At 69.1% G+C, this 19,516-nt stretch overlaps 12 protein-coding genes across 12 annotated transcripts in view; 4 read left to right on the forward strand and 8 right to left on the reverse strand.

The window, feature by feature from the left end:
* MICPUCDRAFT_46303 (uncharacterized protein) overlaps positions 1-1,113 on the reverse strand; it is a gene marked incomplete at both ends in the record, with an annotated part of 2,334 nt that extends 1,221 nt beyond the window's left edge. The window contains one exon of the mRNA XM_003055571.1: positions 33-1,113. Coding sequence (XP_003055617.1) covers positions 33-1,113 — 1,081 coding nt within the window. The remainder of the gene's footprint in view (positions 1-32) is intronic.
* A 431-nt stretch (positions 1,114-1,544) lies between these two features.
* MICPUCDRAFT_50460 (uncharacterized protein) lies at positions 1,545-3,722 on the reverse strand (the record flags this gene model as incomplete). Its single annotated transcript, XM_003055572.1, has 1 exon — positions 1,545-3,722. The coding sequence occupies one exon, from the start codon at positions 3,720-3,722 to the stop codon at positions 1,545-1,547; it is 2,178 nt and encodes a 725-aa protein (XP_003055618.1).
* Positions 3,723-4,727: 1,005 nt separating this feature from the next.
* On the forward strand, positions 4,728-5,210 carry MICPUCDRAFT_50461 (uncharacterized protein; the record flags this gene model as incomplete). Its single annotated transcript, XM_003055031.1, has 1 exon — positions 4,728-5,210. The coding sequence occupies one exon, from the start codon at positions 4,728-4,730 to the stop codon at positions 5,208-5,210; it is 483 nt and encodes a 160-aa protein (XP_003055077.1).
* A 254-nt stretch (positions 5,211-5,464) lies between these two features.
* On the reverse strand, positions 5,465-6,052 carry MICPUCDRAFT_50462 (uncharacterized protein; the record flags this gene model as incomplete). The annotated part of the gene is made up of 1 exon (XM_003055573.1): positions 5,465-6,052. The coding sequence occupies one exon, from the start codon at positions 6,050-6,052 to the stop codon at positions 5,465-5,467; it is 588 nt and encodes a 195-aa protein (XP_003055619.1).
* A 208-nt stretch (positions 6,053-6,260) lies between these two features.
* Positions 6,261-7,165, reverse strand: MICPUCDRAFT_46304 (uncharacterized protein; the record flags this gene model as incomplete). The annotated part of the gene is made up of 2 exons (XM_003055574.1): positions 6,261-6,879; positions 7,048-7,165. The coding sequence occupies 2 exons, from the start codon at positions 7,163-7,165 to the stop codon at positions 6,356-6,358; spliced, it is 642 nt and encodes a 213-aa protein (XP_003055620.1). The 3' UTR covers positions 6,261-6,355.
* A 493-nt stretch (positions 7,166-7,658) lies between these two features.
* MICPUCDRAFT_50464 (uncharacterized protein) lies at positions 7,659-8,270 on the forward strand (the record flags this gene model as incomplete). The annotated part of the gene is made up of 1 exon (XM_003055032.1): positions 7,659-8,270. One exon carries the CDS (start codon positions 7,659-7,661, stop codon positions 8,268-8,270), a length of 612 nt encoding a protein of 203 aa, XP_003055078.1.
* Positions 8,271-8,430: 160 nt separating this feature from the next.
* Positions 8,431-9,132, reverse strand: MICPUCDRAFT_50465 (uncharacterized protein; the record flags this gene model as incomplete). Its single annotated transcript, XM_003055575.1, has 1 exon — positions 8,431-9,132. The coding sequence occupies one exon, from the start codon at positions 9,130-9,132 to the stop codon at positions 8,431-8,433; it is 702 nt and encodes a 233-aa protein (XP_003055621.1).
* Positions 9,133-9,276: 144 nt separating this feature from the next.
* MICPUCDRAFT_50466 (uncharacterized protein) lies at positions 9,277-10,569 on the reverse strand (the record flags this gene model as incomplete). The annotated part of the gene is made up of 1 exon (XM_003055576.1): positions 9,277-10,569. One exon carries the CDS (start codon positions 10,567-10,569, stop codon positions 9,277-9,279), a length of 1,293 nt encoding a protein of 430 aa, XP_003055622.1.
* Positions 10,570-10,734: 165 nt separating this feature from the next.
* MICPUCDRAFT_50467 (uncharacterized protein) lies at positions 10,735-11,172 on the forward strand (the record flags this gene model as incomplete). The annotated part of the gene is made up of 1 exon (XM_003055033.1): positions 10,735-11,172. One exon carries the CDS (start codon positions 10,735-10,737, stop codon positions 11,170-11,172), a length of 438 nt encoding a protein of 145 aa, XP_003055079.1.
* Positions 11,173-11,332: 160 nt separating this feature from the next.
* MICPUCDRAFT_50468 (uncharacterized protein) lies at positions 11,333-13,244 on the reverse strand (the record flags this gene model as incomplete). Its single annotated transcript, XM_003055577.1, has 2 exons — positions 12,555-13,244; positions 11,333-12,362 (listed from the first exon to the last, which is right to left on the reverse strand). Exons 1-2 carry the CDS (start codon positions 13,220-13,222, stop codon positions 11,333-11,335), a joined length of 1,698 nt encoding a protein of 565 aa, XP_003055623.1. The 5' UTR covers positions 13,223-13,244.
* A 461-nt stretch (positions 13,245-13,705) lies between these two features.
* On the reverse strand, positions 13,706-15,894 carry MICPUCDRAFT_46306 (ATP-binding cassette superfamily; the record flags this gene model as incomplete). The annotated part of the gene is made up of 2 exons (XM_003055578.1): positions 13,706-15,010; positions 15,115-15,894. 2 exons carry the CDS (start codon positions 15,892-15,894, stop codon positions 13,706-13,708), a joined length of 2,085 nt encoding a protein of 694 aa, XP_003055624.1.
* A 193-nt stretch (positions 15,895-16,087) lies between these two features.
* MICPUCDRAFT_50470 (uncharacterized protein) lies at positions 16,088-19,487 on the forward strand (the record flags this gene model as incomplete). The annotated part of the gene is made up of 2 exons (XM_003055034.1): positions 16,088-18,088; positions 18,273-19,487. 2 exons carry the CDS (start codon positions 16,088-16,090, stop codon positions 19,485-19,487), a joined length of 3,216 nt encoding a protein of 1,071 aa, XP_003055080.1.
* Between the last annotated feature and the right edge of the window lie 29 nt (positions 19,488-19,516).

Below are 19,516 nucleotides of genomic sequence, written 5' to 3' on the forward strand. Positions count from 1 at the left end.
CGTCATGTCCGCGTCCCCCCCGCGCGACTCACCCTCCACGGCGTCCGAATCCATCGCGTCGCACGTCTCGACGCCGACGCCGAGGGTGCACGCGCGCGGGGCGACGTACGTCGTCCGCGGCTCCTCGACCCCCCCGCCGTCGGGCGTCGCCGCCGCGCGCTGCTCCGCCGTCGCCGCCACCGCCGCGGACAACGCCGCGGCGTACGCCGTCTCCCGCTCCCCCGCGCGGTGCGGCGTCGTCATCGCGCGAAGCGGCGGGACATCGTGCTCCGACGTCTCGTTCACCTCCGCGGACAACAGAAGCGGCGCGCCGTGCGGATGGAAGTGCACCGCCCGCAGCGACCGCCGCGTGCGAAGCGATATGCACGGCACCCTCGCGAGGTCCCCGCTCGCGCCGGCGTCGCCGCTCGCGTTCTCCGCGCCGCGCGAGCGCGTCGGGAACGACCCGGTCCACGCGTCCGTCGCGTTCGCGTTCGCGTTCGGACGCGCGTCGCCCGCGTTTCCGTTTTCAACCGTCGCGCCCGCGCCCGGGTCCGCGTCGTCGTCGCGCCCCCTTCCCGCGAACGCGTTGGCGTAGCACCACGTGTACAGCTTGTGCCCGCTCGCGACCGCGAGGACGTCCCCTACCGCGTGGAACGCCAGGCTCGCGATCGGCTTGCCAAAGTCGAAGCACAGCGTGCACGCGCCCGTCGTTGAATTCCAGATCCTCACTTCATGATCGAGCGATCCGCTCGCGAGCACGTTGGCGTCCGTGGGGTGGAACCGCACGACCCACGGCGTGCGTCGGTGGCCCGTGAGCGTGCGCACGCACTCGCCCGTGCGCACGGAGATGAGCTTCACGGTGTGGTCGCCGTGCGTGCTCGCGAGCGTCTCGCCGTCGGGCGAGAACGCCGCGGCGATCGTCGAGCGCGGCGGCGGTCGCAGCTCGCTGTACGACGCGACGCAGTGTCGCAGCGCGTCCGCCTCCGCCCAGGACGCGAGGTCGCTCTCGTGGCGGCGCGTCGGCGGCGGCGCGCGGCCGGAGACCGTGGGCGGGGCGTCGACGTCGCCGCGTCCGCGCGCGCCGAGGCGCGCGGTCGGGTCGAGCTCGCGCGCGCGGATCGCGCGACGCATGACGCCGCGACCGTCGCTTTCCCCCCGGGTCGGGTCGGGACGGAGTCGCGGTGTTCGTTTTATTCGCGCGACGAGGCTCTGGGCTGCGCGCGACCGGAGGCGTCGCCGCGGTCGTCCGCGCGCGCGGGCGCGAAGCGCGCGTGCGCGAAGCGCGTCGCGGCGGGAGGAGGTCGCGCCGCGCGTAGCGTCGCGCTCTGGAAGCGCGCGCGCGGATGTAGATCTCGCGCTCCGCCGCGACCGTGACTCGGCCTCGACAACAGAAATATCGGGGGGAGAATTTCAGAGTTTTTCTATCGGTGAAACCAGGGTGAAACTCAATTTTTCAACGCAAAAAAACATTTTCTTTGACCCTAGTTTTGCTTTCGAAAATCGAAATCTAGCTCGGTGAAGCGTCGGCCTAACGCGAGGGCTACCGCAGACTCCTCGACGCGTCACCCCGCTAACGCGCGCATCTCCACCTCCAACGCGCGCACCGCGCTCACAGCCTTCGCTCGCGACTCCTTATACCTCCTCCTCGCGCTCGACGCCTCCGCGGCGCGCTCGCTCGCCTCGAACGTCAGCCGTTGACGCTCCGCGACGGTGGCGGCGCCGCGCGCACCCGCCGCCGCCGCCGCCGCCTCCCACCGTCTCGCGCTCTCCCTCGCGCCGTCCCTCGTCTCCTTGCTCGACTCGAGCGCGGTCTCCGCGCGTCTCGCGGCAGCCTTGACGCGCACGCGGCGGTCGCTCGCGCCGCTGCGGCGCCACAGGTCCCACCCGCTCTTGAGCACGTCTTCGAACGTCGCGTCGTCGCCGTCGTCGTCGTCGTACGCGTCCGCGCGAAAGAGCCCGACGGAGCCCGACGCCGACGCTTTCGTCGTCGCGTCGATGCGCTGGTCGCGCCCGCTGAGCGTCGCGAACCCGCCGACGAAGTCCACGCGCGCGTACTTTCGAAGCGCCGCCTCCGCGCGCGCTTCCGCGTCGATCGCGTCCGCGTCGACCGGCGGCGAGGGCGGCGGCGGCGGCGCCGCCGCCGCGAGATCGTCGTCCTCCGCGGGGGACGGCGATCCCGACGGCGGCGGCGCCCACGCCCACGGCGGCGTCGAGCGATCGACCTCCTCCGCCTCCGCCGCCGCCTCCTCCTCCTCTGCGGACGCCTCGACGACCGGCGACGCGGCGACCGGCGGCCGCGGCGGCGGCGGAGAGTGCGCCGGACGACTCGCGAGCGGCGCGTCGCAGTCGCACGCCGTCGCCGGGGTGGTCGCGGCGACGACGCCGAACGGCGACTCGACGACGGCCGGCGGCGGCGCGCACGTCGCGTAGGTTCCGACGACCGCGCGCTGCTGCTCCGAGGTGTGCAGTCTTCCCGTGAGCGCGATCGCGAACGCGACGAGGACGACGAGGCACGCGTTGAACGCGCTCGACCGCCGCGCCGCGCCGCCGCCGCCGCGCTTCGTCGTCTTCGTCTTCGTCAAGATGGACGCGCTCTTCTTCTCCTCGCCCTCGCCCCCCGCGTCGAGAACGTTTCTAAACACCCCGCGCACGAACGCGCGCACGTCCGCGGCCCCGCGCGCCTCCAGCTCGCGCTCGAGCTCCGACGCGCGGCGTTCCGCCGCCGCCGCCGCCGCCGCCGTCGCCTCGGCGCGTCTCGCCGCCGCCGCCGCCGCCTCAGTCAACACCGCGCGTTCCTCCCGCGACGTCTCCGCCTCCCTCCGCGCGCCCTCGAGCTCGAAATCGAGCGCGCGCATCTCCTCCTCGGTGATCGCGAACGCGTCCTCGCCGCCGAGCTCGTCGACGCGCTCTTCGAGCACGCGGACGCGATCCGCGAGCAGCTCGTTCTCTCGCTCCAGCCGCTGCGCCGACGCGCGATGGCGGCTCCTCTCGGAGAGAAGAATCTCCATCTGTGCCGTCTCCTGTTCTTCGTTCTCGCAGCTTCGCGGCGTGCGCATCGCGACAACATGCGCGTCGACGTCGACGTCGTCGGTCGCGGCGGCGAGGCCGTCGACGTCCACGCCGAGCGCGCGCAACGCCGCGAGCGATTTTCTGAACTGCGACACCGCGTTGATTGGCGTGAGACGCAACGGCGACGGCGGCGCGGGAGACCCCGCTGTTGTCGCGTTCGCTCTCGCGTTCGCTCTCCTCCCTGAAGCCCCCAGCAACTTCTCGTGCGACTGCGGCGTCGTCGGCGTGCTCTGGGAGTGCGCGCGCGAGGACGCCGGCGGCGGGGACGCGTCGATCGAGCGCGGTGAGTCCGCTTCTTCGCCGAGCGGACGGATGCTCGGGAGGAGCTCATCATCGCGTCGTTCGCGCACGCGGGCGTCGGCGTCGGCGGCGGGATGATTCGCGGCGGTCGGCTTGGGCGGCGACGGCGTGCGCGGCATCTCCGGCGAGGACGCCGTCGCCGTCGCCGTCGCCGTCGTCCGCGCGTCCGGCGTCGGTCGATCCGTTTCCGAGACGAACGTCAGCGATTTCTTCGTTCGGCCGCCGACGGCGACGGACGCGTCGTCGTCGTCGTCGTCGTCGTCGCCCTCGCGCGCGGGATCGATCGCCGCGACCGGCGACACCGCGTCGCGCGTTCCATCGTGGCGCGCGCGTTCGCGCGCGCGTCCTCCGCGGGCGCGTCCTCCTCCCATGCGGAGCGAGCGAGCGACGCACTGACGAGATTGAGAAAGCAACGACTCCAAGAAACGGTTCGGTGTGCCGGACGATAATCGTTACGATGCACCGGAAAACAGTGACCGGAAAAGACCGGTAGGGACCGGTAGGGGTTTTTAGTTAGAGTACGAAGTACGAGTACGGCAAAATTCGAGACTCTGGACCCACCCCCCCCGCGCAAGTTCAGCGCTTCTGCCGTCGCTGAGTGCCCGTAAACGCCGTCGCAACAGTGGGATGAAATGCTTTGAACACCATGATGCGTGGATTCGTGTAAAAAACTGATACCACTTTATGTCAAGAACACGTCGTAAATGGCGCCGCGAAGAGAACGTCGCAGCGGAATCATCGATTTGCGAAAAAAAAGGCCGGCCGGCCACCGAAGATGCGAGGGACAAATCGCGCGCGCGAGTTCAGCACCCGTCGTCGTCGCAGCATGACTGCACTTACCGCCCATTATTTTCGCATTGATCGACGCAGTACGGTGTTTAGCGCAATTCATCTCACTCTGGCGACGGCGTCCGAGCTGTCTCGGCGACGCCAGAAGCGCGTAAACGCGCGGGGGTGCGGGGTCCCGGGAGACGCCAGCTTACTCGTACAGATAATTCCGTACTCAGACTAAAAACGCATAGAACCGGTCTTTTCCGGTCACTCCTTTCCGGTCCGTCGTTACCGGTATGTGCCGGACGCTTGCTGTCTCAGCGTGTGTTTTTCGGCGCGGTTTAGCTTTTGATCGGCTCTTGCGATGAAAAATACCCTTTCAACATTTTTAATCGGAACCCCCCCCCGATCGATGTGAGTACGCGCCTGCCTACAACTCTCTAGGGGTACGACGTACGCGTACGAGCCGCGAACCCGCGATGCCGCGTCAGCAAACGCTTTTCGCCGCGCGAACGCATTCCCCGACCGCGCGCTTGCTCCTCGCACGCACGCACCCCACCCCCGAACTCCCCCGTTCGTTCTCCTCTCATCACACCCCACGCACGATGGCGCTCATCACCGCCCAGCAGTACATCCAGGCGTTCGTCGTCGTCATGGCCGTCTACGCCGCGCAGATGCTCCTGGTTCCCGCGAAGATGGTAACGGATCATTTCAAAGCCCCGGCGACGCCGATGGTGCAGTTCTGGATCCGCGGCGCGTCCGTCGCCTGGGGCGGGCTCGCGTACTGCGTCTACACGATGCCCACCGCCGCCGCGCTCCCGGTCGCGACCGCGGCGAGCGTCGCGTGCAACGTCCTCTACCCGATGAACGCGAAGTTTGGGCTCATCGGCGCGAAGAAGCTCCCCGTGAAGTACCCGATGCACTACGTACGTCACGTTACCTTTCAGCGCGTCGTCGAATCCGAATCGATCGATCGTCCACGCTTCGCTTTCCGTCGCCGCGCCGCGGCGGCGACGTCGCCGCGGTGGCTTCACGGGGTCCGCCGAGCGCGCGCGGACTCCTCCGTGACGCGTAATTCAATTGAGTAAATTCTCCCGCGACGTGAAAAATGAGTAACTGACGCAAGACGCCCCCCGCGTCCACAGGTGCCCGAGGTTCTCATGACCGCGCTCTCCCTCGCGGGTCTGTACTGCATGTACGCCTAAGCGACGCGTCGTCGAACGAACGACGTCTTGTATTGTATTTATGCGCACACTACGAGGATGCTTTTCTTTATTTGAATCATGAGAAAAAAAAACACTCAACCGACGCGCTCGCTCGCGGCCGTCGCCGTCTGGTCGTCTCACAGAAAGTCGTCCTCGTTCAGATCGTCGTCCTTCCGCTCCGCACTCGCGTCCACTTTCGATGCCATGGTCTCCGATACCGCGTCGTTCACCGACGCGACGAAATCGACGAAATCGTCGAAAGGGAAGTCTTCGAAGGCGCAGTTTATACTCACCCATGAGGAACCTCTAGATACTAGACCTGGTACCTGGGTTGGCCGAGTCGTATCTATCTTGACAGCACCGTACCGTAGGGGCCGGGTAGCGCGACGACCGCCGTAGGGGGTAGTGACGGCGCGCTTTTGCGCGGGGCTCGCCGTCGTCTTCACGGGCTTCTTGTTCTTTCCTCGCACGGACCGCGGCTTCGCCCCGGCGTCCACGTCCAGCAGAGGGCCGTCATCTTCAGAGTCTTCGACCCAGTGCTCCTTCTTCGTCGTCCGCGACGGCTCGACCACGGGGACGGGGTCTTGCGAGTCGCCGACGTCGGAGGGTTGCTGTTTCTTTTTTTTCTTGGAAGCGGCGAGCGGCGCGACGGCGACGCGGCGGCGACGCGACGGCGGCGATACGGGCAGGGCGAAGAGCGCGAGGCGCGGTCGCGCGAGGATCATGACGACGCTCGCGCGGCTCGTGTGGGGTATTCCGCGCGCGGCGTCCGAGGAACGAAAGCGAAACGTTTTCTCTCTCCTCTTTTCCTCTGTTCGTTCGTCCGAGAAAAACCGAGGGCCGCGCGCGTCGAGGAGGGGGGACTTCGCGAGGGGACGGGATGGCGAGACGCGCTACGACGACGACGTGCGCGCGCGAACGAGGGACGCGCGTCGCGCATCGATCGCGTCGTCACAAAGTGCGCTCATCAGAACGAAGAACCCTCCTCCTCCCTCGACCGCCGCCGCCGCCGCCGCCGCCGCCGCCGCTCACGCGCGTCGAAGCCCGCCGTTTTCCTCCTCCTCCGCGCGCGCCTTCTTCCCCCCCATCTTCATCTTCCCGCGCACGAACTCGACCGCGGCCCCGATCCGCTCCGCCGCGCGACCCGGGGTCGGCAGCGCGAGCGACATGGACAACATCAAGTTATCCTCGCCGCTCGACAGCCGCTCTTCTCGCGCCGCCTTCCACGCGGCTACCTCCTCGCGAGACTTCATCACCGGCGACGCCGCCTTGCCCTCCTCGTACAGCCGGTCGCGGTTCGCTCTGACCTCCGCTCGAGGGAACGCGACCTTCTGCGTGATCCACTTCAGGAAGCGCGTCCGCGGGTCGTTCAGGACGTGGCCCATGCCGCGAATGTTTCGCAGCGGGACCCAGTCGCCGAGCCCGTTGCCCCACACGAGCGTGTGCTCGTCGATGATGCCGCCGATCCAGCACTTCTTCACGGTGTCGATCGTCATCGGACCTCGCGGGAGGCCGGTGCGGTCGCGGTAGAACCAGATGTTACGGCGGATCACTGCGTGCGATTTAGAGAGAGGGAGAGAGGGAGGTCGCGGTGAGTCGACGGATCGAGGATCGAGGATCGAGGATCGAGGGAGGGCGACGCGAAAAACCTACGGCTCGAGGGTTTGGTTTATTTAGGGGAATCGGGGCTCGCGTCGCGCGCGACGGCGTCTTCGCGCACCCGCTTCGGACTTCATCCGTCGTCGGAAGTTGAGCTTGCTCGGCTTGAGGATCATCTCCTCGGGCTCGTACAGGTCCCCGGTGCGCCGGGGCGGGGCCTCGTCGTCGTATTCGCTCATCGTTCACGGTCGCTGGACACGGATGGATTCTGTGTGCTTTTCTTTTCTTTTCTTTTCTTCTGCGCGCGCGATTCGACCCTCGCCGCGCGGGTGCGTCGGCGCTCGAGCGCTCGCGTCCTCGATGCAGACGGGGCGTCGACGCGATGCGACGACGACTTGGACGAAACGAAGCTCGAACCGCGGGGGCACGACGCGACGCGCTGGGCTTGTGAAGACCCGACCAAGCCGCCGTCCGCGATAAAAAAGCCGAGCGCAGTCGGGATCTCAGCCAATCAGAACGCTGGATACGCGTACTACGCCTATCGCGACTTCGTAACTGTTTGCTCTGTGGCACGGCGCACGCGTACGCGAAAGCGTTTCGCGAGATCCGAGCCGGTCTCACACTACGGTTTTATCCACGGGTGCTTCTCGCAGTTCGCGCCATCGCGCGCGCGCCCGCCGCGCACGCGCTCGCGGATCGCGCGATCGAGCGCGGAGAGCCGAAGACGGGGGGATGGGCCTCACCGCGTGGACGTACGAGCTCTTCCAGTCGTGGAACATCCTCCCGAAGGACGACCGCGTCGCGCGCCCGAAGACGTGCGAGTTCTGCGCGAAGATCGCGTCGAGCGCGCGCGACGAGACGTTCGTGCACGCGGACGACGCGCTCGTCGTGTTCGAGGACTGGAAGCCCGCGGCGGCGAGGCACTACCTCGTGTGCCCGCGCGAACACATCACGTCCGCGAACGCGCTGAGCGGCGCGGGGAGGAGAGAAGGAGACGACGACGGCGGGGATGGGGACCGGGCGAGAGGAGGAGGAGGCGACGCCGCGATGGCGCGGCGGATGCTCGAGCTGGGGAAGGAGGCGATAGCGCGCGACTACGCGGACGCGACGACGACGCCAGACACGAAGTTTGGCTTTCATCTGCCGCCGTTCAACAGCGTCGATCACCTGCACATGCACGCGTTCGCGCTGCCGTTCGACCCGCCGTGGAAGGAGCACAAGTACGGCGGCGTCTTGGGCTCCGTCGCGTTCGCGGAGGCGACGGACGTCATCGAGAGGCTCGAGCGCGAGGAAGCGGAAGCGGCGGCGGCGGAGGCGGAGGCGGGGCGGCGATCAAATCTCTGACGAAGCCGCGCGGCGGCGTCGTCGTCGTCGTCGTCGTCGCATATAGGATCCTTTAGCGCGCGAGTACACGTACACGTAGGTTCTTCTAGTCTATTTTACCGACAGCACGCGCGCCGTCCGCGGCGTCGTCATCGTCGTCGCATCGCGATCGCGGTCATGATCACGCGTCGTCGTCGTCTCCCCCGACGCCGCTCCTCGCCATCGCGCGTCCAACTTTGCGCGCGAACTCGCTGAACCGCGCGAGGTCCGCGCGCAGGATATTCTCCACGAGCGGCGCGACGGCGCCTCCGAACGGCGCCAACACGTCGGGCACCTCGTAGCTGATCCGAATGCGCACGTTGGTCGCCGCGCCGCCCACGCCGCCCGCGAACGTCACCGCGCCGCGGTTCGGGAGGCCCTCCGTGCTCTGCCAGTGGATCTTCTCGCGCGTGATGGGCGGGAAGTCGGTCGCGGTCCACGAGAAGCTGAAGTCTTGGCCGAACTGATTCGTGCGAAGATTCCATCGGCTCCGCGTCTCGTCCACGACGTCGATGCTGTGGATCCACGGCATCCACCGCGGGATGCGCGTCTTGTCCTGCCACAGCTCCCACACCACCGCGATCGGGACGGGGACGTCCACCTCCGCGGTGTTGTCCACCCACGCGCGCGTTTGCGCGAGCCGCTCCGCGCGACGACGCGAGGGGGGCGGGGCGACGGCGAACGCGACGCGCGCGCGATCTATCGCGCGATGGCGCACAGGAGCGCCGCTGGGGGACGCGAGCGGGGCGGGGGCGCGGGCCGCGACGGCGCGAGCGCGCGGCGCGCGCGCGCGGCGGTCCCCACCGGACGCGACGCGCGGCGCGCGCGTCGCGGACGCGGACATCGCGCGCGGCCTCGCGAGGCGGTGTGATGGGCGAGGGGGGCTCTCATCATCAGGTCTCATTCAGCTCGTCTGAAGAAAATCTGCCAGGCTGTGCGTGCTCACAAACGAAAAATAGAGTAGTGTAGCGCCGCCGCTCCCCCGCTCTCACCGCGCGACCCCCCACCCCGGGTTCGCCCGCAGCGCGTTCAGAACCGCGCTCGCGGCGGCGTCGTACGCCTCCGGCTTGTAATGCACGCCGTCCTTCGTGCACTTCCACCCGCACGTCGTCGTGATCCGTTCCAAATCGATCGGCTGGCACGGCGCCGCGGGCGGCGGCGGCGGCGGCGGCGCCGCGTCCTCCTCCTCCGCGGAGGGAACGCCGGCGCCGGCGATTGGACGCGGCGGCACGAGACCCGACTCGATCGCGACCGCGTTGAACGCCTTGACGCGCTTCGGCGTCATGTGCTCGCGCTTCGCCGCGTCGGAGAAGAGCGTCGGGTCCGTCGTCGTCGACGCGAGCCAAAACGCGCGCGGGGCCCCGCGCGTCCGTCCCGGCGTCTCCTCCGCGTCGTCGCCGCCTCCGCTCCCGTCGTCGCCGCCGTCGCCGTCGCCGTCGGACGCGAAAGACGCCGGCGTCGCGGCGACGGCGGCGGTCGTCTTCGCCAGCTGCGTCTTGAGCCCTCTCAGCGCGGCGAGGTACTCCTCCTCCGATCGCACGTGCAACGCGTGCCACAGCGCCGCCCCCATGACGAGGACGTCCGGTGCCGGCTCCTCGCCGCGCTCGATCTCCGCGAGGTACGACGTGATGTTCTGCGCGTACGGCGCCCACTTGAACGCGGCGATCCCGCCGCCGCGAACGCCGGGCGTCGGAAACTCCCAGTCGCGATGCTTCTCTCCGTTCGCGACCGCGTCCATGTCTCTCGCCTCGCTCCACGCGCTGGCGTTCGCGTGCGCAGCGCGCACGATCGCGGCGTAGACGTGCCGCGCGCTCGAGTCGCCGATCACGACGACGCGCCTCCCGTCGATGACCTCGGCCGCCGCGAGATGGCTCAGCTTTTTCGCGCCGCATCGCTCGCGCGCGATCGCGCCCAGGTGCCACGCCGTGCCGCTCCCCGCGAACGAGCTCCACGTCCCGTCGCTCATCTCCCACCCGCCGCACGCGGCGTCGCGCACGACGCCGTTCACGCGACGTATCGCGAGAGTCGTCATCTCGTCCTCCACGAGCCCCGAGGTCGGGTACCGCCACTGATACAGCGCGGCGAGGGCGTAGACGCACGCGGCGAGGACGGTGAACCACGGCCCGGGCCACCCGTCGTCCGGCGTCTTCGCGCCCGGTCCAGATCCCGAACCCTTCGAGGCGGACGACGCGCCCGCCGCGGGCTCGTCCTTGGACGCCGCGCTCGCGTCGTCCGCGGCGGGGACGATCTCGGACGGGACGGTCACGCTGAACGACTTCATCGTCCTCGGCGCGAGGCGTTGTGCCGCGGCGCGGCGACGAGGGTCGCGGTCGATCGAAACAGACGAACGGAACGAAGTCACAGTCGCACAGCAGTCGCCGGCGCGAAAGCCTAGGAGAGCCACACAGTCCTCCTCCTCTTCATCGTCGCGCGCGCGCGAGCGCGGATGGCGTCGTCCGGGGTGGGCATCGCGGCCGCCGCGGCGCGGCACCGCGCGCAGGTCCTGAAGGCGTACCGAGACCTCGTCGACGTCGCGCGCCGGTCGCGCCCGGTCGCGAACCGCGAGAAGATCGTGGCGGAGGCGCGAGACGCGATCCGCGCGAACGCGGACGAGCCCTCCGAGTCGAAGCGACTCGAGCACCTCAAGAAGCTCGTCGCGAGGGTGGGATACCTCCGGATGACGACCCGGAAGGGAGGGAGGCACAAGAGAGAGGCCGGGACGTTCGTCGTGCGCGAGGGGAAGCTCGTGGAAGGCGGCGCGGAGAGGGAGAAGCGCGTCGCGGACGGGACCATCTCGATGCAGGAGGCGCACGAGCTGCACGACCGGCTGATGCGGCGGCAGTACTTCGGGCAGACGCCGCCGCCGCAGTGCCCGATGCTGTGACGACGACGCGATCGAGTAGGACGAGTAGCGCGTAGCTTAGACACTACTGTATGATTCCAAATGCACACCGTGCGGTGATAAGGTTAGTTTCACGGCGAAGCGGGGCGGCGGCGGCGCGGAGGGCGCGCGTCGTCGTCGTCGTCGCGCCTTCGTCGCGGCGTCACACCCGATTCGGACGCTCTCTCGACGTGCTCGCCCTCCGCTCGAGCTTCTCCTCCGTCTGATCCCGCCGACTCGAGATCTGCCTCGCGAGCTCATTCTTGATGCTCTCGTCGTGCGTCACCGCCCACTCCATCTCTCGCTTCCCCAACACCAGACACTCCACCTCAGTCGCCGCGACGACGCTCGCGGTTCGTCGAGGTCCGATCCATTTCTTAGCCGCCGACACCGCCACCAGCGCCGCGCCCCACGACGGCGACGTGTTCTTCGACGACGACGAGGACGAGTCCTTCTCGCCCTTCGCGCCCTTCGCACTCGTCGCACCCTTCTCGTCCCCAACCCCGCCGCCGCCGCCCTTCGGCGTCGAGGGCTCGCTCCCGGACTTGGAGCTGTTCGATCGCAGCACCCCCGCGCCGACGCTCATCTCGCCGATGAATTCCCCGGCTTCTCGCGTCGCCACCTTGACGTTCTCTCCGAAGGCGTCTTCCACGAGGACGTCCACGGTCCCGCGCTTGATGAGGAACACGTCCACCGCGCGCTGACCCTGTTTGATGAGGTAGTCTCCCTTCGCGTACTTCTTCGTCGGGAGCTTCATCCCTTTCGCGAAGTCTCTCAGCTTGTTTTTGATGCGCAACGGCGCGGGTTTGACGTTTTCGACGTTTTTCATCCACGGGTGGTTCAACGCCGCCTTCGACGTCATGCGGTCTTTCGGTCTCAGAGTGAGGCACGCGACGATGAAGTCCTTCGCGTTCTGCGAGACCGTGTCCCACTCGTAGCAGTCGAACCCGAAGTCGTCCTTCTCGATGCGTCCGTGCTTGAGCGCTTTCTTCCACAGGTCTCGCGGCATCGCTCCGGTGACGACGATGTAGCCGATGACGCCGAGGCTCCACATATCCACCGCGGCGCCGTAGGATTTCTTCTCGACAACCTCCGGGGCGGCGTACACCGGCGTCCCGACCGCGCTGTCGTCCACGCCCTTCGCGTGCGGGAGCGCTCGGGCGTCGTCCTGAAGCCGGCACCGTTTCGCGAGCCTGCGCGGGGAGGGAGGGCGACGTGATTCATTTTCAATTTTCGCGCGCGCGTCGACGAGGACGGAGGACGAGGAAAGGCAATGAATGAGAGGGCGAAACGACGGAGGTCCGCGGCCGGGGACCGGCCGCGGCGTCCCGTCCCGTCCCGTCTCGGGTCGGGAAGAAACGCAGCGCGTCGAGGAGAACGCGCACCCGAAGTCCGCGATCACGACGGAGGACAGGTCGTCGTCGCGCTTCAACAGCAGGTTCTCGAGCTTGAGATCGCGATGCACGACGCCGTTCTCGTGCATGTACTGAATTCCCTCCAGCGTCCGCCGGACGACGACTTTCGCCTCCGCCTCGGTGTAGCGCTCGTCCTTCATCTTCAGAATCGCGTCCAGGACCGCGCCGCCGTGCAGAAGCTCCGTGACGACGTACACGTGCTTCTCCTCCGGCTGCACGTACACGGATATCAGCCGCAGGATCGCGTCGTGCCGCAGCGTTCGCAGCGTCTCGATCTCGCTGAGGACCTCTTTGACGCTCATGACGACCTCGTCGTCCGCGTCGTCCTCGTCCGACGGCTTCTTCACCATCTTCTTCGACGCGTCCACGGCGACGTTGATGATCTTCATCGCGTAGTTCTTCCCCGTGCGCTTCTCGCGCACGCGCTTGACGACCGCGAACCCGCCGGTGCCGATGACGTCCAAGACGTCGTACTTCTCGAGCGGATGGCCTTGGTCGTGCACGCTGAGGTGGAGTTTGCTCACGACGCTCACCGCGCGGAGGTTCGCGCCGTGCTTGCCGCTCAGGCTCCGTCGCGTCGGCGGCTCGCGCTTCTCGGGTTCCTCATCGATCGGTTCCGCGCAGCAAAAGCAGCCCATGACTGCGAGGCGCCGCGGCGCGCGGGCGGATGACGCGCGGCGACGGCGATTCGACGATCGAGGATCGAGGGTTTCAAGCGAAGCGTCAAAAGTCGCGACAGCCAACACGTGCGTGGGCGACTTTCATCAAACTTTTCTCTACACGTACAGTACGTGTACACGTCGTGTATCGCGCAAGCGAGCCGCCTTCGCGAGCGCTTCCCGCGCGCGTCCTCGTCTCGCCTCCTCTCCTCTCGTCATCGTCGTCCCCTCCTCCCCCCGCCCACCCGCCTCGCGCTTCCATCGCGTCACGACGCCCCCCCCTTCGCCCGCAACGCGACGTAGGTGACCGCCGCGTTGGCGAGAAACACGCCGCACTGAGGGTCGTTCCATACGAGCGAACGTCGGGGTGGAGTTCAAAGGCGTCAGTTGAAGTTCAAAGGCGTCGAAGGCGGGGATTGAAAGCGAAGGACCCTGGGCGGAGAGACACGCCGGGCAAAGTCCTTAAGGATCGGCGTTCACCACGCCAACGCGGTCGTATGGGAAACAGTGTATGGGACGCGCCTGCGCCTTGGCCGCGCGCGCCGCGCCGCCGCTCGTCGGCAGGCCCAACCCCTCCAACACCTCCTCTCCGGTCCTCGGGCAGACGCCCTCCATCGCGTTCCTCGCCGCGCGCTTCGCGATGCCTCCGGCGGCGCCGTTGGCATTCTTCTTCTTCTTCTCCTCCCCGCGTTTATCGAGCGGGTCGAACACGAGGCCTTCAAACTCCGAACACAGGCACCCGCGAAACGCCCACTTGATGAGCGAAAAGTTCGACACCCCGCGCAGCGACTCCGGCACCTCCGCGAACGCGCCGCTCTCGTCCCCGAGCATGATGCTCAGGACCATGATGCACGGCCCGATCGCGAGCGCCATCTCCGCGCTCGGCGCGAGCGCGCCGACGGACAGCCCCAAGCACGACGCCGACGCCGTCTGCAGCGCGAGCGTCGTCAAAAACATCTTCTTCCCGCCAGCCCGTAACCCGACCATCGGCCCCATGACGCCGCCGAAGACGACCGGGAAGATCATGTCGATCGGCGTCTCCACCAGGAGCTTGCTGAAGAAGTACGGCCCGGGTTTGTAACCGCCGCTGACGCGGGACATCTCCCTGGAGACCGTCGCGCGTTCGCGCGGGAATCCGTTCAGCGACCGGCACACCGCGAGCATCGACGTGTTGATGCACGCCTGCATCATCACCGCGGCGCGTCGCTTCACGGACTTGCCGCCGAGGCCGACGTCGTAGTTGCAGCCGCCGAACGCGAGCGCGAGCGCGGCGGACGCGACGAGCCTGACGCCGTTGACCCAAGCCTCGCGTCTGCACTGCTTAAACGCGCGCCCGACGAGAAGCTTGAACTGTCCGAACGCGCCCGGCGGTCGCCGACGCGCGCCGGCGTCCTTCTCCCTCGTCCCCCTCGCCCCCGGTTCGATCCCCGTCGCTGTCGCCGTCGCCGTCGCCTTATCCGACGCGCGCAGCAGCGCCGCCGCCGCGGTGGCGTGGCGCTTCGCCGCCGCGGTCGCTTTCCACGCCTCCGCGATGGCGTCGACGCGTTCAACGTCGGCGCGTTCCGCCTCGACGCCGCCGTCCGCGTCCACGGCGACGAGATCGATCAAAAACTCCGCGGGGTTGTGATACCTCGGGCACGCGTGCCCGATCTCCTCGAAGTGCCTCAGCGCGTCCTTCGCGGGGCCGCAGTACGCGACGCGCCCGCCAGAGGCGAGCAGAAGGAGGTCGTCGAGCGTGTCGAAGATGGCGCTCCTCGGCTGGTGCAACTGAGGGCCGTTCCGTACAAAAAAGTTCACCGGTCAGTTGAAAGGGGACGCGATCACACGTTGAAACCGAGCGGTGGGTGAAAAACGGTTCTCACAGAACGCACCACGCACACCACCGCGGCGGCTTCCTCGACCGCGGTCTCTCTGAGCTTCTGGACGATCTTGTCCGCCTGGTGCGCGTCCAGACCGGTCGTGGGCTCGTCCGCGAGGATGACGCCGCCGCGTTGTGGGCTCGACGACGATGCCGATGATGTCCTCGCCTCGTGCCCCCCCCCCGCGCCCGCGCCCGCGTCCGCGTCTCTTCTTCTTCTCGCGTTGCGAAGGCACAGCGTCTCCGCGGCGATGGCGAGGCGTCGCCGCTCGCCGCCGCTTATCCCGCGCACCGCCTTCCCGCCGGTGTCGCCGCCGACGTACGAGTCCGCGCACGCGACGAGCCCGAGCCTGCGGATGATCGCGTCCACGTCCGCGGCGTCGCCGCCCTGCAGCGCCGCGTCGAGCGTCAGCGTCTCTCGGACCGTCAGGTTGCTGAAAAACTTTGGATCCTGCTCGACGTAGGACAGCGGCGTCGCCCCGCGACCGCCGCGACCGCTCGCGTCGCCGGCGTAGGCGACGCGCCCGGTCGCGACGCCGCGCCTCGCGCGTCGCTTGCGCATCGTCGTCGTCGTCGCGGTGTTCGTCGCGGTCCCGTCCGTCTTGAGCCTTCCCGCGAGGACGTTCAGGAGCGTCGTCTTCCCCGAGCCCGACGGGCCCAGGATTCCCAGCAGGCGCGACGCGCGCGCGACGCCGCTCGTGCCGTCGAGGACGACCCTGTTCGCTCTGCCCACGACGTACCGGATATCGCTCCACGCGAGCGCGTCGTCGCCCGTCGCGGCGTCGCCCACCATCGCGGCGTCGCCCGTGGCTCGGCTCCCCGCGCGCGCTGCGAGATGCTGACAACAACAACCGCCGCGGTTGATGAGTCGCGCTATCCGACTTTTTGAACTCCCGATTGCGACGACGACGGCGTCACATCGACGGCGGCGGGACGAGCCCGGCGCCGCGTCGGACCCCAGGGCGGCGGCGGCGCCCCGCGCGGGGATGGACGATGAGGCGAGGACGCTCACGAGGCGCGGCGCCGCGCTCGTGAAGTACTGCCGCGGCGGCGCGCGGCCGCATCTCGCGCACGTGCAGATCTCGAGCGACGCGCGCGCGATCGAGTGGGTGGGCCGACGCGCCAAGACGAAGCGCGTGTCGCTGCTCGGCGTCCTTCACGTCGCGGAAGGGCGCCGGTCGGACGTCTTCAAGAGGGCGTCCGCGACCGAGCGCGTCCACCCCGACGACGTGTGCTTCAGCGTCGTGTACGATCGCGAGCGCGGACGAGGCGACGCGGGGGCCGACGGCGACGGCGACGACGACGACGACGACGACGTCGCCTCGACCGGCCGAGCGTCGACGACGACCGTCGCGCGCGGGGAGAGCGGCGCGGACGCGGGGAGGAAGAAGCGCCGCAGGACGTTAGATCTCGCGTGCGAGGACGCGGCGCAGCGCGCGACGTGGGTGCGCGGGATCCGGCTCGCGGTCGAGACGGCGCGACGCGCGGCCGCGGCGACGCGACGCGACGCGAAGACGGCATCGATGATGCCGTCTTCGACGCCGTTCGCCGCCGCCGATTCCGCCGCGGACCGCGCCGAGCGCGCGCGCGCGTCCACCGACGCGTCCACGAGCGGCGGAAACCCCGCGCCGCCGCCGCCCGGCGACGTCTTCGTCTGGGGCCGCGTCCCGAGCGTGATGACGACGCCGGAGACGCTCGCGTCGTCGCCGCATCACGTCGTCGTCGACCGCTTCGTGATGACGCCGTCTCCCGTCCCCGCGCTCGGAGGCGCCGCGTGCGACCCGCGCTCGATCGCGCTCGGGACGCGGCACGCGGTCGCGGCGACGCGCGCGGGCGGAGTGTACACGTGGGGCGACGGCGTCGGCGGGAGGCTCGGGCACGGCGACGTCGTCGACCGCGCGACGCCGACGCGCGTGCGCGCCGCGGACGACGTGTTCGACGTTAAAGCCGGCGGCGGCGGCGACGGCGGCGCGCGCGCGGTGGTGAGATGCGGCGGCGATCGCACCGTCGTGTTGACGCGCGATCGCGACGACGACGGCGTGGAAGACGGCGGCGGCGCGTTGTACGCGTGGGGAGGGTCCGGCGACGACTTTGGCGTCGGCGGCGGCGGCGGCGGGTCGTCCGCGGAGGACGCGGCGACGCGATGGACGCTGTCGCGGATTTGGTTTTCGTCGTCGTCGTCGTCGTCGCCGGAGGCGCGCATAACGCGCGTCAGCGTCGGGATGTTCCACGTCGCCGCCGTGTCCGTGGACGGCGCGCTGTTCACCTGGGGCGAGGGCGCGTTTCACGCGCTCGGGCACGGCGGCGGCGGCGGCGGCGGCGGCGGCGGCGGCGCGTCGCGCCCGCCGACGTCGGAGCCGCGACCGAGACGCGTGGAGGGACTCCGCGGGCGCGTCGTCGCGGACGTCTCGTGCGGCGTGTGGCACACCGCCGCGGTCGTCGACGACGGACAGCTGTACACGTGGGGCGACGGCGACGGCGGGAAGCTCGGGCACGCGGACGTGACCGACGACGTCCCGGTGCCGACGCCGCGGCGCGTCGCGGACTGGACTCCGGGAGGAGGAGGAGGAGGAGGAGGAGAGGAAAAAAATGCGAGCGAGATCGTCGTGATCGTCGCGGCGTCGTGCGGGCAGTCGCACACGCTCGCGCTGGACGCGAACGGCGTCGCGTGGTGTCTCGGGAGCGTCGGCAAGACGGGCGCGCCGCCGCCGCCGACGCCGCGCCGGATCGCGTCCATCCCCGACGCGGTGGCGTCGCTCTCGAGCGGGGACTCGCACGCCGCGGCGCTCACGCGGCGCGGACGGCTCTACGTCTGGGGCGTCGGGAAGCGCGGCGCGCTCGGGCACGGCGGCTTCGGCGAGGAGCTCGCGCCGCGGCTGCTCGAGGGCGCGCTCGAGGGGCGGACGATACGCGAGGTGACGTGCGGGCCGGAGAGCACCGCGGTCGTGGTCGACGCGGCGGCGTTGACCAAGAGGGAGAAGATTGAGGTGCGTTCTATACACTGGTCCCCATACGACCGCGTTGGCGATGTGGACGCCGATCCTTAAGGACTTTTGCCGGCGTCTCTCTCCGCCCACACCTCGCTTTCAATCCCCGCCTTCGACGCCTTTCAACTCCATCTGACGCCTTTGAACTCCACCCCGACATTCGCTCGTATGGAACGACCCTGAGCTCGCGAAGGCGGCGAAGAGGGAGAAGATCGAGCTCGCGAAGGCGGCTTCTTGGAGCGGGGAGTCGAGCGCGAGCGCGCGGCGCGAGAACCCACCGCCTATTCCGCCGCCGCAGCGAGAACGCGAGCGCGAGCGAGTGCGCGAGCGCGTCGCGGCGACGAACGGCGACGACGTCTCCGTCGGAAAGACCCGGAAAGACCCGACGACGGTTTTCGCCGGCGCGCGCGTGCACGACGTCGTCGAGACGGGTACCGGCGGCGGCGGCCCGGGGTCGGTCCTTCGCGGCGCGGGGTTAGCCCCGCGCGGCGGCAGCGGCGGCGGCGGCGGCGCTCCGGCCGTCGGTCCCCGCCGCCACTCGATGGACGTTCTTCGCGAACGCGACGCGTTGCTTCTAGAAGTGCGCGAGCTCCGCGAGGCGATGACCGCGGCGAGGGCGAGGGCGTCTTCGTCGTCGTCCTCTTCTTCTTCTTCGACGCCGTCGTCGTCGTCGTCGCCGCCGTCGCCGTCGACGATGGACGCGCCGGCGACGCCGGCGATGCGCGCGGTCTTGAACGACCTCGCCGGCGCGTCTCGCGCGAGGATAGCCGCGGAGGCGGCGGCGGAGGCGGCGCGCGCGGAGGCCGCTCGCGCCGCCGCCGCGCTCGAGGTGAAAGCTCGGACGCTCGAGGAGAAGGTCGCGCTCGCGGAGATGGAGCTCTCGAGTCTGAGGCTCGCCGCGTCGCGGGCGGGGGGAGGGGACCTCACGCCCGCGGCGAGGAAGGACGGCCGCGGGTTCGGGTTCGGGTTCGGGCACGACGACAACCCGTATCCGCATCCGTCAGAAGAATTTCAGCCGGGCACGCCGCGGGACTCCCCGAGCGAGGACGAATCCGCGACGACCGCCGCCGCGAACGCGTCGTTCGTCGCGTCGCTTCGCTCGCCATCGACGATATCTCCTACGCGAGGCCGCCGACCGGCGTGGGACGACGACGACCGCGGCGATGCGGTCGCCGCCGCGCCCGACGGGACGCCGTCGGAGTCGGAGTGGATCGAGGAGCACGAGCCGGGCGTTTTTCTCACCGTCGGCGTCGACGCAACGACCGGGGAGGAGACGCTCCGCAGGGTGCGGTTTAGCAAGACGACGTTCAAGGACGGCGCCGCGAGGGGGTGGTGGGAGGCGAACCGCGCGAGGATCGTCCGCGAGAGGGGTCTAGCCCTTCCGCGATCGAGGGTTTAGGAGTCGTCGCGACGTCAAAAAAAATGAGA

This window comes from Micromonas pusilla (genome assembly GCF_000151265.4).
Source record: "Micromonas pusilla CCMP1545 genomic scaffold MICPUCscaffold_1, whole genome shotgun sequence".
Classification (NCBI taxonomy): domain Eukaryota; kingdom Viridiplantae; phylum Chlorophyta; class Mamiellophyceae; order Mamiellales; family Mamiellaceae; genus Micromonas; species Micromonas pusilla.